This window comes from Drosophila bipectinata, chromosome 2R (genome assembly GCF_030179905.1).
Source record: "Drosophila bipectinata strain 14024-0381.07 chromosome 2R, DbipHiC1v2, whole genome shotgun sequence".
Lineage (NCBI taxonomy): Eukaryota > Metazoa > Arthropoda > Insecta > Diptera > Drosophilidae > Drosophila > Drosophila bipectinata.
Window position 1 is genome coordinate 8,566,589 of NC_091737.1, and position 17,020 is coordinate 8,583,608.

Consider the following 17,020-nt stretch of genomic DNA (forward strand, 5'->3'; position numbering starts at 1 on the left):
TTGCGTCGCCAGAAGCGGAAAGGAACATTAATTACCAAGTCCGTTGTGCCACCTTATCGTTTACAGTATTCCAATTTAGCAACCAGGTGGGCTGGAAGGGGGGTTGAACTGAGCTGGGCTGGGCTGGGAGGCGTTGGCGGAGTAGTCACCCTCCTCCATACAGTTGCACAATTGCTTATCACTCGCTACTTAACGGCAACAACAACACAGCCACACACACCGATCGCACACACACACTGCCCAGCAAAAGAAAACTTTAATTTGAACTTGAAAATTAAAGAAAATTAATTACAAAAATTTAAAAGCCTTTAAAATAAAAGAGTATTTCAAAGACAAGTGTTTAACTTTTTAATTCTTATCTCATTTTTTTTATTTTTACCTTGCAGTATTTTCTAGTGAATTATGTGCGCTTAACACAATAGACATATATATATATATATCGTTAAAGATATCGGTCCGCGTCACCTGCCCTCTTCCAACGTTAGCGCCAAATGTCTTAGAATTCCCGAGATTGTGGCCAAAATAAGATGGCTCTCGAGCCACAGACCGAGTCGGCCGAAATCGAACCTCAACTGTGCCAATTAAAAGCAACAAATGTGACAAAATCGACAAATCTGACGAGAAAATGCTCAAATTATAGCAGGGCCGTGGCATGGAGGCCGTGGCGGCACTTGGCGATCGGCTTTCTACTGATTTCCTGCGGCATCTCGGCCAGTTGGCAGTACAAGAACGGTGAGTATTGGAAATACAAAGCGCACTTTCAAATATTGCATTTTAGGCTCCAAAAGGTCCTTTGATGGCAAAAGGATGCAATTGTGACAAGTTCATTAATACAGGGAGAGAGATAAAAGGAGAGGGGAGAGGGACCTACACTGAAAGAAACTTAAAAGACATAAGCTTGTGGCTTAAAAGTCCTACCGAAAGGCTAAGACTGCTAAGACCCTACTGGAGACTAAGCTAAAACTAAGATATCCCCCTACTTTTTTTTATAATTTTTCTCAGTGTCTAGCTTCTTTCCTTCCCCCTCTCTCCACCATTTGTTTATGTGGTTTTAACTGCACTTTTGTGCCTTCCCTCCCCCACCCCCCTGCAGCGTTTGTCGCTTTCCTTTAAGCCCTTTTCTCGTGTTTTTTTTTTTGTCAAAGCCTTTGGGCCGACAATTTCTCGGCACGATGCTTTTATGAATAAACAACTACTACTTATTTAGACTGTAGTACGCACTCAACTTGATTGCACTGCGCATAATTTAGTGTCCTCCCCCCCGGCCCACCACCCCCTCTCTTGCGCCTTGCAACCCCAAACCCCAAAAACACTTTTCCGCGTAGATGCGACGCTAATGAGCTGAAAAAGTACCAGAGCTCACTAATAATTCAGCAGTTATAATATCGCAAGAGGTCCCCGGTAATTGCCGGAAAATTTCAAATGCACAAAGCATTGACCCAGTCCTGCCCCCCACCCATCCCTGGCCAAGGGTCAGGTCAAGTCAATATGGTAATGGCAAATGGACAAAGGCCCCAACGAACATCGTTAAGCCCCAAAAAATGTGCAGGCTCTCGAGTGTTTGGCAAAAAGATAAGCCTCCTCCTCCTTCTCCTCCTCCTCCTGGAGCTTGGATAGAGTCGGGATCTGGTGTGCACTCCATCCAGAAGGCGGCTCAAAGCAAGTGCCGCCCCGAAAAGGAAACCCAAAACTTAAATTTGTCGAGCAGGACGCAGGACTCGGGATTCAGGAGGCAGGACTCGGGACTGGGAGAAAAAAGCGCATCAAATATGTACACAAAGCTCGGTTGAAAAAAATCTGCAGCTTCCTTGCCAGCACAGAGTACACTGAGAATATAATTGGGTTTCCAAAATATGATATTCAGAGAGGATGACTTGGTCTTGGACTTGGTCTTGGATGTGGAGACTGGAGGCCTATGATCTGCAATATCCTTGAAGTCTAGGATACTCTATGGGGTTAGTCCTTAAACATTTCTCTGTGTAGGCGTACTAACGGGTGTGTGTGCTTACTTTCTTTAACACTTTGACGCGCTCACAAAGTGCTACCCCACCACTCCCCCCCCTGGCCTTTGGAGCATGTCCTTTTTTGCAGCTACTGACGCTGCTGGTTTTTTTTTTCGCTGTCATTCCGTGTACGTGCAAAGGGGGATTGCCTGGCCACCTCGTCCTCCTCGCCTGTCAGAGCCATGCGCTATTTGCTTTAGCTTCTATTTACTACGCCGTAGTACGCCAGTTTAGTAGTAATGGGAGTACTTCAAAGGCAAGTCCTGCCTTTGACGCTCCTCGCCCGAATCCTTCCCTCGGGACACTCGACATTTCGCTGTTGTTGACATTGATTTTGATTTCATTTATGTACGTGGGTCCCCGTATCCGACATTGGTTTGGAATGCTTGTCAGGTTTTGGCCCTTGGACACCATTCTAGATTTGTCCAGGCGATTATTTAATAGTGGAGTGTTGCCCACAACAAGGGATGATACCTCACTCTCTCTCGATACATCTACTGCCCTTTAAAGCCTTCAATGGCAAACATCCAAATGCATGGCAAACACAATTGGGCTTTAACTAACCCAATCATTCGGCCACCCGGCCACACACACACACACACACATTCCCTATGCAAACGGCTAAAACCAAAGGCAAACTCCCGCTCCGGATACACACATGTATCACTTTGCAATTTAAACAATAATGTTGTGGTGTGGTCACTGTGTGGCATGCAACATCATCATCATCATCTGTATCTGCAACTGCGTTGATTTGTGTGGGTGAGTAGGCCTGACCTGGCACTGACCTCTGGATGTGGATGTGGCAGTTGCACAGGAAAATAAATTGCTTGAAATATGGTAATATTACAAACTAGAGACCTTATTTAATAGACAATTCTTTTAGATTTTTTTTTAAATTTTAATCCTTAAACCTTCTCCCTGTGTATCTGCGTAATCAAAGTCTCTAGAGGTAGAGCTAAATACCATTCCCCATCGCGGTCTGCTTATGCAAATATCCAACTGGACCCCGAGAGACCCGTCCGACTGCTTTTTAATCCTCCTGCCACACGTTTATCACTTATCGTAATCTTGTAATTACGTGTGTTCCACAAATGTTAATTGCAACAGGGATGCAGAGGATGAATCGATAGTCTAAAGGCATTCCTCCTCCCTCCAGCTACTGGTTATCTTCAGTCCTAAACGATGGTCTCGTCAACATCCTCGTACCCGTCGCTTCCCTCATTGCGATTCTTCCGGCGACGCAAATACTCGAACATGGCACCCACAACCACTACGAAGTATACCTCCATGGCTGAAAAATAGTTAAAGATTAGTTAGATTTAAGTTAAGGATTAGTTAGTTACTTGCCGAGTATTAAAAAGAAAATCATCGTGAGGACCAAGCGCATGTAAACGAAGGCTAATGCCAGGACCACCACTGCATAGACTATGCACACGAACACCGCCTTCAGTAACCAGAGTCCCACAGCAACTACTCCTAACTAACCAGAACTGAGAATTAGAGATCTAATCTAAGGAACTAAGTAGTCTCCTCACATTTATATACTTAGTTCCAACAATTAAAAAGCAATCCGTCACAAGGTCTAGGCATAGGATGATTATTATCTGGGCGGGATTGCCGTACATCGTTTTGGAGACCAATTCATGAACATCGTCCTCATAGCGCTGGAACACCACCTGGCTCCTTCTGATCCTTACATGTTGAGGGATGTACCAGGCACGAACTAAGATATAATTAGAGGTATAATCCAAAGAGGAGTTATTTTAAATAATTACCAAAATCAAAGGGAAAGTATAGGACCATCAAGTGGAAGAATAGCCGGAAGATATCCGCTCCTATATAGAAGCAGGCTATGAAGAAGACACCCCTTTGAAGTGGAAAGTAGAAACAGCATGTTTTCATTACTATTTTTAATTTATTTCAATAAACTATATTGTGACAGTATTTGTAATGTAATCTAGACTATATCAAGGATATAATTTAACCCTTTAGTTTCCCATTTAGAGACCCCAAACATGTCAGCAAGTAATTAAGTTTTTATGCAATTTGCATATCTAGAGGCGCGCAGGCAACCCTGTTTGTCCATCTGCCAGTGTCCGTGTGTATCTGTGTGGACCAGGCCACTTAACGTAGCCATTGGTTTTGGCCAACTAACGAATTGGACGAGAAACTGAAAGAATAACAAGGAGACTCTGCTTCAATTTGAGATGGGAGGTGGTTCTTATGGTTTTGTGGAAGGAAAGTATACAGATGGGACTTTTCCTTGTATTTATTTACTTAAAAACCAATCGTTTTTTAAGAGTCGATAATTATCGATAATAGTCGATAGTTATTTTTTTTAAAGCAATAACCCTATCTATGTAGTTCTAAGTATAGTTTCCTAAAAAAGCAATAGCGACTATCTAAGTAGTGCTGAAATTTTTAACCCTGAGATAATTTATAGTAAAAAAAGACATAGTTTGGAGTTTTTTTTTTATTTACATCTTTTTTAATAGGCCATATATTTGTAGAATTCGATAAGAGTCGAGAGGAGATTATAACAGAGAATAGTTTTCTAAGAGTTGATAGTTTTCTAAGAATAGTCTTTATCAGTAAACAATGTATTAATAAAAATTCTGTGAAATTTTAAATAGTATATGGAATGAAAGGATATAGTTTAGGGATTTGTTTTTATATATTTTAGATTTTAAAAGACCAAATATTTTTAACATTCCATAGGTTTCGATAAGCGTTGAGAAGAGAGGGAAATCGAGAAGAGATTCAAAGGTTTTCTAAAAGTCGATAGTTTTTATCAAAGTAGTAGTATAAATTGTAACATACAAAATTCTAACATATGTACTAGTAGATGTAGATGTATTATGTAGATAGTTATAGAATAAAAGAATATAGTCTTGGAGTTTCCCTTTATATATTTTAAGTTTTAAGAGGCAATACTGTTTAAAGAGTCGACATCAGGAGGGTGTTGTATGGTATAGTATCTTATCAGTATGGAAGGAGAGGATATTTTAGTTTTACAGATATTTGAATTTGTAAAAGACCATAAATTTCTAAGATTTAATAGTTTTATAACCTTTGATAGTTGACTAAGAGTCATTAGTCACTATCTAAGTAGTAAATAGTAAGGGATCTAACCGGAAATACTATATTGATGGAAAATATATTGCTTGGAGTAGTTTTTTTTTGTATTTTAGTGTCTTAAGTTTTTTAAGATTTGATAGTTTTCCAAGAATCAATCACTATCTACTAGTGGGTACTATCTAGGCAGTGATTAGAGGCATTAACTAGAGATAGTATAAGAAAGAAAGATACAGTATTGGGGTTTCCGTTTTAAGCATTTTAGTTTTAAGGGGCAATAGTTTTATAAAAACTATTACTAACTTTCTGAGTAGAGATAGGATACAAAACCAGAAATACTATATGGAAGGAAAGAACATATTACGTAGTATTCTTGTTATATATTTAAGTTTAATATATTTATTTTAACAAGCAATAATTTTTTAAGATTCAATAGTGTTCTAATAGCCGATAGTGATCTGGATCGATAGTCTCTTTCAAGGCGATAGTTTTCTTAGAGCCCAAGTGCCATCGCTAGAGAGCATCTTGGGCATGTCTCGCTTGCTAACAAGCTCCCTAACCCTGCCACCTTGCCGCACTTTATTTTCTCTTTTTGTTATTGTTATTGTTGTTGTTGTTTCTGGTGTCCACCTTCCTGTTTGGAGTTGATGTTGCTGCTGCCACTACTTTAAATGTCTGCGCGTTCGTGCGTTACTTGCAACGCAGCGGAGCAGCGCATAAACATGCACATCGTTAAGGCCCAGACCCAGGCCCAGACCCGGACCGAGGCCCAAACCCAAACTCGAACTCGAACCCGAACCCTTTTGGGGTCCAATGCTCCCCCGCCATCCTCCTGCTCCTCCTTAGCTCTGACTGGTTTCCAAGCCGGTCATTTAGAGGCCAGACCCAGCATGCCTTCCACCACACTATACAAACCTGGCCAGAAACACACACACACTGGTAGCCTTTTTTTGGTTTTCGATGTTTTTCTTCGTTTTTTCGCTTGTTTTGGCTTTTTGAGGGCTCTTTGTTTTCATGTAATTGTTCTGACTGCCGTTCTTTTTGGCCATTCGGTCAGAGCTATCTCGCCTCATTGGCTCCCGAGTTTCGGTTTTCGAAGGAAAGATTTTCGTCCTCCATATGGTCTGATGGTTCTCCAGTTTCGTTATCTAATACAGCTGAGAGGAAACATTAATTCGCAGCTCGTTCGCAGCCAGATCCTTCTTCCAGGCCTTCACAGACCGCTTATTTATTTCGATCTCTGGTATCTGTATCTAGAAAGAAAGAAGAAACCAATTTAAAGTTTATTTATGGCTTTTATTATTTTATACCCCTCTATATTTGGCATTTTTCCGCTGGCTTCCAAGGCCCGGCGTTTGTCAATTTTTAACCTGTTGTGCATACTAATTTGTCGAGTAGACCAGCTCTGGGTAGTGGTATCCACGGAGAGGTTCTCTCCACCATAACTCAAGTGACACTTTGGATGATTTGTGGCCCTGGCCCTGAATACCCGCCCTTGCTGATTTTTTAATTAACTTTTCCCTGTTTAAATATTTATCGAGTATATAGGCAGGTCCTTCAAAAAAAAAAAGAATAAATTAAACCACAATACCATCAAATTCCAGCAATCTCTGGTCCATCAAGAATCATTAGTTATAGGTCGGAGAACCCGATGGGGCCGCCAGAACCACAAAAACTAATTTATCACATAGATCGTTCATGTTTTCTGTTTAATGGCCTCTGATGGACAAAGCCGAGAGTTCGATAAAGGGAATAAATACCAGATTTAACTGGAAAGCAACTTGCTTCTGTTTTTGTATCTCATTTCTGTTTCTGTGGTTTTGTTAAGAAATTTAAAGGCAAATGCAAATTGTTTATTAAGCGCTCGCTCGCCCATAAATTCATATATAAAATCTCAGTGCAAAATTAAACTGCACCGCCAACGCCAAAGTGAGCCTCCAATAATGTAAACACAAATGGCACTGATAGAAAAAAAGGGTATTTATGGAGAGAATTTTTGTTTACTTGTTATAGTTTTTAAGGTTTAAGAGAGTGTTTTTTCCTTATAAACTTCGATTAATGTTTGAAATGGAAGTATACTTCTTTAAGACACTGAGGAACAAAAGATACATCGTGTCCGCCTGTCCGCGTGTCCGTTTGTCCGCATTTCTGTTTATTTTTGAGTCTATAACTCGCTTAGTTTCAAAGCTAGAGAGTTAAAATCTAGCATAGAGCCCAGATAGGCTATTAGACAGATAATAATTGGATTAATTTAATTTATTTTTTGAATATTTGATAATTTTTTGATAATTTTTGAAGATCCGACCTCAATATCATATAGTTTTCATAGGATGTATCAACTATAATGTGCTATTTTTCAAGATATTGACTTTTAAAATAAGGAAAATATATAAATGGTCATGTTTAAGATGTTTTTTTTTTTCATTAGGAGCTATATTCCATATAAAAGACACTCCATATAGCACATCTTATAAATATTCCATGTAACATATTCTTTTTTTTGCCGATTTTCATAGAAATGAGAGGAACACGTTTATGAGATATTGGAAGACACATAGGAAAAGCTTTTAAAGCTCTTCTATGGCTATTCTTCTATTTTTCAAGAGATTGACTTGGAATTGCAAATGAAAAGCAGAAAAATATATAAAAAAATATTTAAAAGTCGTGTTTTCTCATCAGACAACTATATTCTAATAAAACACAAAAAAAATACCCAAAAAAAATATTTATTTTCGATTTTTTTATAGAAGGGAGTTGAACCCGAGTATGAAGTAGAAGTAGTAGTAGATGTGAAGTAGAAGTAGTAGAATATGAAGTAGTATATGCTTTGAAAAGTAATATAACCTCTTATATAGCTATATATTCAAGATATTGACTTACGATGCCAAATTAAAAGCAGGAAAATATATAAAATCTCAATCTTAAAACCGTTTATTCTGATCAGGCACCTATATTTTATATATAAAACCGCAAAAAAATATATAGCTTTTCGATTTTTTATGAAAGGGAGTTGAAAATGTCTATGGGGTATTGTTAGACACTTTGGGAAAGCTGTATAACCTCTTTTATAGCTATATATTCAAGATAATAACTTATGATGGCCATTAAAATGAGGGAAATATATAAAAACTTATCTTAAAACCGTTTATTCTGATCAAGAAACTTATCTTTATATAAAAGTAAAAAAAAAATGCTTTTTTTTTTTTAGAAAGAATAAGATTTTTTATCGAAGGGGAAGTATTGTTAGTATTGAAGAGGTATTGTTAGCCACTTTGGAAAAGCTATATAACCCCTTTTATAGCCATATTTTTCGCCCTCTGTAAACTGTTTGTGTCATGTGCCGTGCCATGCCGTGCCGTGCCGGAATTGTGCAGCCAGCAGCTTACAAACAAATCACTGAAGTTGCTGCCACGAGGGCGTGAATGTAAATCTATCAATAGCCGCATTTGTAATTGTTACAAACCGGAGGCCAATGGCATATTGCACGAAATTAGCCAAAGGGCTAATGCCACCGAGCCACCAGAACACCAGACCAGCAACAAATCATTCTCTAATGTGTTGATACACAAATTGTTCGCCGTTTGTGTTTAATTTCCAGCTCGGCCTCTCATGGTGCCCATCATGGATGCTAATTAACAGCAAACGAGGGAATTACGATACCAGCCCAGCATCCGCTTCTTTGCACTTTCCTTCCACAAAGATATCCACTCATGTGGCATGACATGCCATCTTAATAATGACATTTATTTGTAACGTGTTAAGGTACTAAATTGCTCCGGCTCTGGAGGCACATAACCATAACCGAGACCGATTCATCTTCATTGGCATGTCATTCTTACATGCACCAACAAAAGCTTATGAATACCCAGATATGCTTCCATATGGAGGTATGAATGTGTGTGTTTGTGGCATGTTGTGGTCTGGTCTGGTCTGGTATGGAGAGTCTGGGCAATTTTCAACAATTTGCAGCAGCAGCAGCAAGAGCAAGAAAAGCGATAACAATTTCCATGACTTGAGCTCATTACCTCTGGTATGCGTAATAACTTTGAATTACACTGGCCAGCAAAGTCTCAGCTAAAGGATCTTGCCAATTGTTGTAATTCGCTAGCGGGTTTTCGAGTGTATCTCTCAGCTCGGCTCACCTTGCCTCACCTTCATGGTAAATGCAGTTGCGCGCTTGACTAATTTTGCATTCATGCCTGCCACACGGGGAGCTGGCATCAGCACTGGCGTTGATGGGGGGCTGCTCCCACAAGTTTCCGTTTCCACTTGGCATCCGTTGACAGCTCTGTTTTGGTTAAGAAACCGGAACGTTACGGTTCAATTGAATGGCCAGTAATTGATTTTTTTTTAGCAAGAAACTGCCTCAGATCATCCTCCGAGTGGTGGCTTATAAATTCTTCTTATGACACCTCCAGTGACAGGCATGGGATGGCCCCAAAGCCGGTTAATATGCATAGGAAGGTGTCAAGACGAGCGCCTAGGCCACTAGGAAAAACACGTTTTGCGACTACAAATTTTAAATTTCGGCTTAAAACTGAAACTTTAAACAAATCAGCTGACAGTAAATAACCTGTTGCGTTTGCGCCATTAGTGTCCAACTTCATTATGGTGATATACGAGCTAGCTGGTAAGCCCGAAATTCGGTAGAGTATTGCCAAAGAAATCTTACACCGAAAGACGACAACTTTATTATCGGAGAAGAGCTCCGATTACAAGCCAGTCTTTAAAACAAAACCAAAGCCAGCCAGCCAGACAAGAGGCTGCGAGAACAACAATGCCAACATAATCATTATCGAGATTACGGCCCGAAATTGTTCGAGACCCAGAATGGCTAACGAGCCTACACTGGGAACACTGAAAGGGGATTCTACCTGAGTTCAAATCCAATCCCCACCTCCAGTTGGGTTTTGGGATTTGTGTTTCTTTTGGGCTGTGCCCGGCAAACGCCTCGAGGCAGTCCCGCACTCGCCACACAACAAGCTGTTTTTACGGTCGATATGGCCAACAAAGCCGGGCCGAGTCCGAGTCCGAGTCCAAAAGCTTGTTTGTGTGGCTTTTGTCCCGAAACCCAAACACAAGACGGCCAGACAACGGCCGGCGTTGAGAATTTGTATAAATAAAAGCGTGTAGGGGGTAACAAGCGAGTATAATAATTAAAATGAAATCAGACGGCCGGGTTGGCCAGTTGACCAGTTGAATAGGCGATGGAAACACCCAAAACTCCATTAAAAATGCTAAAATTTGTCAACTGAATGCGAACATTGTTGCTGGCCATTTTATTTGCATGTGAAAAGCCATTTCGATAGCCAGGTTTAGATACTTCGAGGGATTGTTATGCTAAACTGTCTCTCGATGGCTGTAAATTTCAGATCGGCCCGACTTGGCCAACTTTAAATGGGATTTTGCAGCCACAAAGTAATGCAATAAAAATTCATAGAGGTATTAACATATTTATTAGTTATTTGTGCTGACAGAGCAATTAGTCTTGAGGCTGGCTGGCTTTTCCTTCAGCTCCACAGCATAAATCTTGAATTGATTTATAAATTGCGTCGTGAGTCCAGTCCGTCCAGGTGCTGGACTCGGAAAGTAAATGGCAATAAAATATCAATTTGCAAGACTTGACCATCATTGTAAGAGGTAGTCAAAGGTATGAAGGGTATGTTGTATAAAAGAGAAGGTATGCATCACTAGAAGGGCTATCTATTCCAAGTTTCAGACAAATCGGACTATATTTTGAGAAGATATACCCCTTTTCTTGTTGGCTTCTTCCTAAAAAGCCCCTAAAAGTATGCAACATAATTTTATTTCTTTATAGAATCATGAGTACCTGGTATCAGATAGTCGAGGTAACCCCACTTTGGATCCTTTTTGGCCAACCAAGTCCCGGCTGGTTGGAGGCCAATTGCAAAAGTGATTTGTTTGCAGCGACTTGGCTTGTCTTGGCCTGGCCTGGTCTTGGTCTTGGTCTTGTCTTGGCCATCTCTCCTCCACCTCCTGATCTGGCAATTTACTTTTACAACACCCTGGCCCGTCGCGGTATAATTTATGCTGTAATTTATAACCAGCCGGCAGAGAACTGTCAGCCAGCAGCCAATTTCCATACATGGCCCAGACTTTGGACCGGCCGCATGTGGCAATTAACCAAAAGTAAATCTTGATGTCAGTAGTGGCGCGCAGTTCGGAAATTTCAATTCCAATTCACTTCAATCAGTGTGCAAATACTTGTGCCGCGGCTGGCAGTTCAATAATTCAATATAAATCAATTCCATCTGCCGTGCGGTGCTAATGGCCACAAGTGGAGTAGTCAGTAGTCCTCGTCTCAATTGCCAGTCCCCTGAACTGAACGGAACGGAGCTGAGCTGCCGTGCAACATTTTTCCAGGGCTCTTGGGTACTCCAACTTGTAGTTGTCGATTCTTTTTTTTTTGTCGATTTTTATGTACAATGTTCAGACATGTGTACAAATTTTTATTTTTGCACAAATGTTTGCCTCTGACAGCTCAGATGTGGGTGTGGGGGGGAAACGCCACTTGAGGACGCCCGACTTGGCTGGGCTGGCAACTAATTGAATGTCAATTTGTTTGTTGCCTTCCACTGCCACGCCACGCCAGCCCACCAGCCTACTTCTTGGAGGATGGATGGATGGATGGATGGACGGAGGTTGTTACTCATTTCCTCATTTCGTATGCTTGTCAGGGAGCGACGCGTCTGGCCTGGAACTCCATCATCTGCATTAACATACGGCCGCTTCCAAACCCAATATTGAACTTAAATTATAAACCAGGCCAGCCACTGCATCGGAACTTGCTTCTATAAATAATCATCATACATTGCTGCAGTAGATGTTGCTTTTTTAAAAAGCCAAATACACATATAATGGCTGTCGGGGTTGGGGTTTGGGGTTCTTCGATAAAAGTAGGACTCCCTTTTATAAATTTTGAGAAACTCAATCGGGGGAATATGGTTGAATTGGATGGGAAATGACACTTCTTTTTTGATTTCTTGAGAAAAGAATTAGGGAAGGAATTTAAAAACTATTTATTCAAATTAATGAGCTATTATAGTTTCAAGTTTGTAAAATATTGTGGAAATAATTATTTATGGAAAAATACGAAAATGGATTCAACTATTCTTAAGCTTCTAGAAAATGGGTAAACTTCGGAACCCATCATATCAAAATATCAACTTGTAACTTACCAAATAAAATCTAAAAAAAAATCTAAAAATCCAAATTGTAGAGGAATCTATAGGAAAAAGGTTATAAATTTATATTTTGTGTTATTCTTGGAAAAATTTTAACGTAATAATTCGAATATTTCGTCGCTGAATATCGTCTACAAAAGTACCATATGTCGCATTTAATCCAAATTGATATTTTAATTATAAATAATTATAAAATATGTGCTCTGGAAGCCAACCAAATATTATGCCTTAACGTGTATATAGTTTCGGTCAAAATAAAAGATTAAATTCTATTTTTCTTTACTAAAAAGTATATACATACAGGTTTATAAAGTTCGACTATTTGACGTACGATACTTTTGCGGAAATGAGTTGATGGGTCGAATTTTTTATTAACTGTTAAAATCAAATATTTGTTAAGGTGTCATATATATGTCATATATTGTATATCTTATATCCTATTTTTTCGCTGAGATTATTCTGAGCCTGAAATTCTGACAAATTTCATCCCGAATGCAGCCTCGATTTTCAGGGAAAATTTATTCTTCTTCTTAAGTGTGAATTTGGTTTGAATTTAGTGATGAAACTTTAATCAGGAGCAGGAGAAAGTTTTCAAAAATAGCAGCAAAAAATTCTGCCTTATTGAACTAACTTTCAGGGACGTTTCAGGTCTGATTCCGGCCTGATTCAAAGCTGATTCAGGTCTCAGTGGTACTGAGATGCGGCTTTTAAGTTTTAAACACTTGATTAAAAGCCCTATAAAGTCATAAGTTCTTCTATATTGTCCCGATTTGCTGCCATTTAGACCAAACCTACCCGATATACAAATTTATACCGAAAACAGTGTTTTAAAGACCCAGTCCCCCCTTAGATTCCTTATCTTTCCTTAAACTGATAAGAACTTTAATGATAAATTGTGCCTATTTATAAGTGTTCTTTGTTTATTTTATTGTTCGACTTTTATGGAAGAGTTGGGAATAAAATTTGATATAAAAAGCCCTACAGTTGGCCGGGATTATTGCCATTATCAGTCCCCCCCTCCTGCTCCACCCTGCACACTCCCCGGCGTGTAATGATTTTAATGAGCTTGCGCTCAGCTGGTTGCAAATTAATTTAAATCATCGTGCCGGCGCGCAGGAATATTAAATTTAAAACTTTTTTTTTTTCCTCCTCCTCCTGCTGCTGCTGCTGCCATGCTGCAAGTACAGGCTCGCCCACCTGCTGCCGCCCCCTGCATTGTGAGCTCCGGGTTTGGTTGCAATTCATAGCCAGCGAGGCACACACAGCCTCGCCATCTTGATGGGCAACACTTGAGTGCAACTACTACAGCAACTATGCTCGTGTACGGGGCATATTGCCATAAAATTAACGGATGCTGGTGGGCAGGACAAGTGGGTGGTGGGAGGTCCAGTCGGGGGTATAGAAAATATTAAAGGTTTAAGGTTTGAAGCTGATAGTTTGAGGTTTAATGTTGAAAAGTTTCTAGAGACTAATTCTAAAACCTAAGCTGCCTGCTGGAAACTTTTCTTCGAGTGTAATGATGCTGCTGTTCGTCTGACCAGCCCACATCGTTATCATAATATGAATGGAGGATGCTGGCAGGTCTGGAGGTGTAGCACCTCCATTTTCTACCTCAGCTTGATTATGAGCGAGTGCTCCATGGGCATGGGAAGAGGAGAGAACATTGAACATGGTCATGTGCCTGTCAGTTCCCCCATTCCGGCACTCTCGGCGACATGTGGGTACAGAACTGAGTGCCGTGTTCCCCTACCCGGCCGTGTTGGCCCAGAGCCCAGTGCATCCTGCCACTGCCACCAGATAATGATGCAGCACTTTATTCGCTGACTAGGCTGCTGTCCTCACCGACTATCCTTGGCTGCTGCGTCTGCATTTCGTCCTGCCGGCGTTGTCACGTATTTGGGGCAAGTATTTAATTAGGAAGTGCTTACGTGTAAGCGCTTTAAGTAAGCACTTGAACAATGTTTTTCTTCCAGGAACGTTTAGGCCTCGGAATATTATTCATAGAGCCGGAATATTTCAATCGTGAAACGATAATTGGCCTTCGCCAGCGATAGCCATTGAAAGATTTAGTTCTCAAGAGGCTCTTGGAGGAAGCACTCTTCTCGGAGTCTTCCTTGACACGAAATTGATGCAAATTTTTGGCCAAAAGGTAGCCCAAGAGGCAGAATCGAAGCCACAAGCGGCAGCAACTGACCTCTCCACACCTTTGTGGATGCCACCCCCTCCCTCCGGACCAGGGCCACTGTCGTTTGCAGAATCCCAGCTCCTTGTCTGGTGGCCCCCTTTAACCCTCCAGGCGACCAACCAATGAGCCGAGGAAGCATTCTCGACACTAAAATGGAGAAGAAAAATGTAAGGAATACAGAGGAAGACGCCTCCGCCCCCGATCTGGCCGATGGATCCGACCCGGCATCTTTGTGGCCACAGCTTGCTGCATGTCTGCTGTTCGGGGGCACAGCACGTTTTCCGTTTGGAAAAGATAACAAACCCAATCGTTTGTGCAACATTTTCAACAGTTTTGGCACGATTCGTACCACACCGCTGCCGCCCCTGCGAGGAGTCTGCCTCTGTGGCACGCTATCTCTCTCAGTGTGGCACCAATTTGCGGAATACATACACAGAGAGAAAGGTTAGCTAGAGAGGTTATCTATAGGCCATGGTGTTGGCCATTTTTTCTCTCTGTATTGGCCTGGCCAGCTTCTTCTTTTGGGCCGCTCCCCCGAAGCGTGAACGAGTGGAGTTTTGGCAAGTCTTTCCCTTCCAAACGTGCAAATTGCATGCTGTGCGAGTTAATGGCGTTTCCCAGTGGGTGGATGGGACGGGGAGAAGGACGGGATTCGACCATGGCCCGGGTGTTGATGCTAACGAGTTGAGAGAAAATAAAGTTCATGACTTTATTCTTTTATTTTTTATTCGGGCACGTCTTCTGGTGGCTTCGTGATGCCTTGCCACATACTGCCTCTCACAAACAAAATATGAAGAGTGGCAAGATGGAAATCGCTTTTGTTTTTGGGGTTGCAACGTCCTTCCCAGCCACATCCATCTGCATAATATTTAAATGCTCCATTCCATCAAGCAAATGGAGGATCGTCCATTGTGATATTATGTTGAAGATTTTAAATAAAACATGAGGTCTGCCTGTGCCTGCCTGCCTGGCTGCCACACGGAAAACAATGGAGCTGCCTCTCGGCCTGTATTCGGATTCGGATTCAGGCACAATTGCAATTTCCACTTTTGGCTTCGACTGGCAACCATAACAACATCCAGTTGCAGCCGCAGCCGCAGCCCAGAGTGTTCTACAACCCGTCCTCCTCCTCCTCCTGCACTCTGTTTTGTTTTGCTGCAAGTCGGGCCTGATGATGTTTGCCCGATAAGTGGGCCCAGGACTGCCGGCTGGAGTGGAGGACTGGCTGGATGGAGGAAGCTCTGGGCAATTTTCAACGAGCTGGGATGGGCTGCTGACGATGATCAGAGCTGCAGATGCTGTTGCCTTTCCGGGTCTGGGTATATACTTTGCTTCGTTTTTTTGTGGCATAAATTTTAATGCAATCAAGAGTTGTGGCAAGCTGGTCCAGCTCTTGTGATTTGGCATCAGTTTTTCGGCCCAGAAGAAGCGAAAATGTTATAGTTTTAATAATTACGAGGATGGCTCTAGTGTTGGCCATGGCTGTCAGCTTGTTAACTGCCCCGACAACCGCCTACGAGGATGTGGGCATCCATCCGGATGCAGTGAGTCGATCGTACGGTCGTGTTTATGTTTATCTTGTTTTTACATTTTAATGCCAACATGGTTAGGCTGCGAGTTGGCAGTTTTTAATGCATTTTAAGTCTCTCCTCGGACCGGGGACGACAGGCCATCAAAATTCGCCACGCTGCTGCCGGCTACTCGCAATTTTTCATGGACATTATCGGGAGGACCAGTGCATTTCCATTTTGGTGTCTGCTCCATCCTGCCACACAGATTATTAAGCATTTTTCCCGCATCCCGTCTACGATTTGTGGCTTGTTGATTTTTCTCATTCAACGCTCCATGGCAGCATAATCATCATGTTGTAGTTGGCCAGTCGCTGGTTGGGATCGGGTTGGGGTTTGGGGCTTGGGGGCCATCGCAGCGTATTTATTTTAACGTTAATGGCCAGTTGTCATATCGGGTGAGGAGACAGACACCCCGGGCTGCTCCCTCCACTTGCCACAACACCCGGCGATTACATGTTGAGTAGGTGTGTGAGCATATTCGTGTCAGATGGAGGCTATAGATCTTTAAAAATAATTAAAAAACTTACCATTCTGTAAGTATACATTTGCTCTCTCTGGAGTCTCTGGTTTCAAAGCTTTATTTTTTTCGGAAAACACACAAAATTAAAAACCAGCAGCCTCTGCTATTTTGGGTTGGGATCTCAGGTTGCAGGCTGCTGGATGGGATGGAGGAGGGGTATTCTTTCCTCCTCTCGTCCTTGATGGCCATTAACAATTTGGTAAACTGGCAAAGAAACAAGAAGGCAGAGAACCTCATCATCAGGACCGTGATTATTATTATCGTACGCAGGCAACCAAGCATATGTGTTAACTTGAAGTTAAGTGGATTCGCTGGAGGATTCTCCATCTCTGGCATGGTCGGGTCTGGCCCGGTCTGGTCTCCGGGCCTGGTCGGTCGGTCGTGTTGATAATTTAAATGAGTGAACTCCTGCTTGGATGCCTGCCTTACTGCCTTACTGCCTTCCTGCCTGCCTGCCT

At 41.7% G+C, this 17,020-nt stretch overlaps 2 protein-coding genes across 4 annotated transcripts in view; one reads left to right on the forward strand and one right to left on the reverse strand.

Annotated features, from left to right (window-relative positions):
* arr (low-density lipoprotein receptor-related protein 6) overlaps positions 1-17,020 on the forward strand; it is a 28,408-nt gene that overhangs the window by 676 nt on the left and 10,712 nt on the right. For all 3 annotated transcript variants that reach the window (XM_070278907.1, XM_017235225.3, XM_070278906.1), the window contains exon 2: positions 387-732. In XM_070278907.1, the coding sequence (XP_070135008.1) occupies positions 528-732 (205 nt within the window). In that variant the 5' untranslated portion in view covers positions 387-527. The remainder of the gene's footprint in view (positions 1-386; positions 733-17,020) is intronic.
* LOC138926057 (uncharacterized) lies at positions 2,898-3,964 on the reverse strand. The gene is made up of 4 exons (XM_070278538.1): positions 3,782-3,964; positions 3,542-3,729; positions 3,354-3,486; positions 2,898-3,297 (listed from the first exon to the last, which is right to left on the reverse strand). Exons 1-4 carry the CDS (start codon positions 3,906-3,908, stop codon positions 3,182-3,184), a joined length of 564 nt encoding a protein of 187 aa, XP_070134639.1. The 5' UTR covers positions 3,909-3,964; the 3' UTR covers positions 2,898-3,181.

What these genes read in the sequence shown, in the direction of transcription:
- LOC138926057 (XM_070278538.1), bottom strand. Translation starts at nt 3,908, where the DNA reads ATGAAAACATGCTGTTTCTACTTTCCACTTCAAAGGGGTGTCTTCTTC. An exon ending in ATACTTTCCCTTTGATTTTG is followed by an intron (nt 3,730 to 3,781) that starts GTAATTATTTAA and finishes ATTATATCTTAG; the next exon opens with TTCGTGCCTGGTACATCCCT. An exon ending in GATTTTCTTTTTAATACTCG is followed by an intron (nt 3,298 to 3,353) that starts GCAAGTAACTAA and finishes ACTATTTTTCAG; the next exon opens with CCATGGAGGTATACTTCGTA.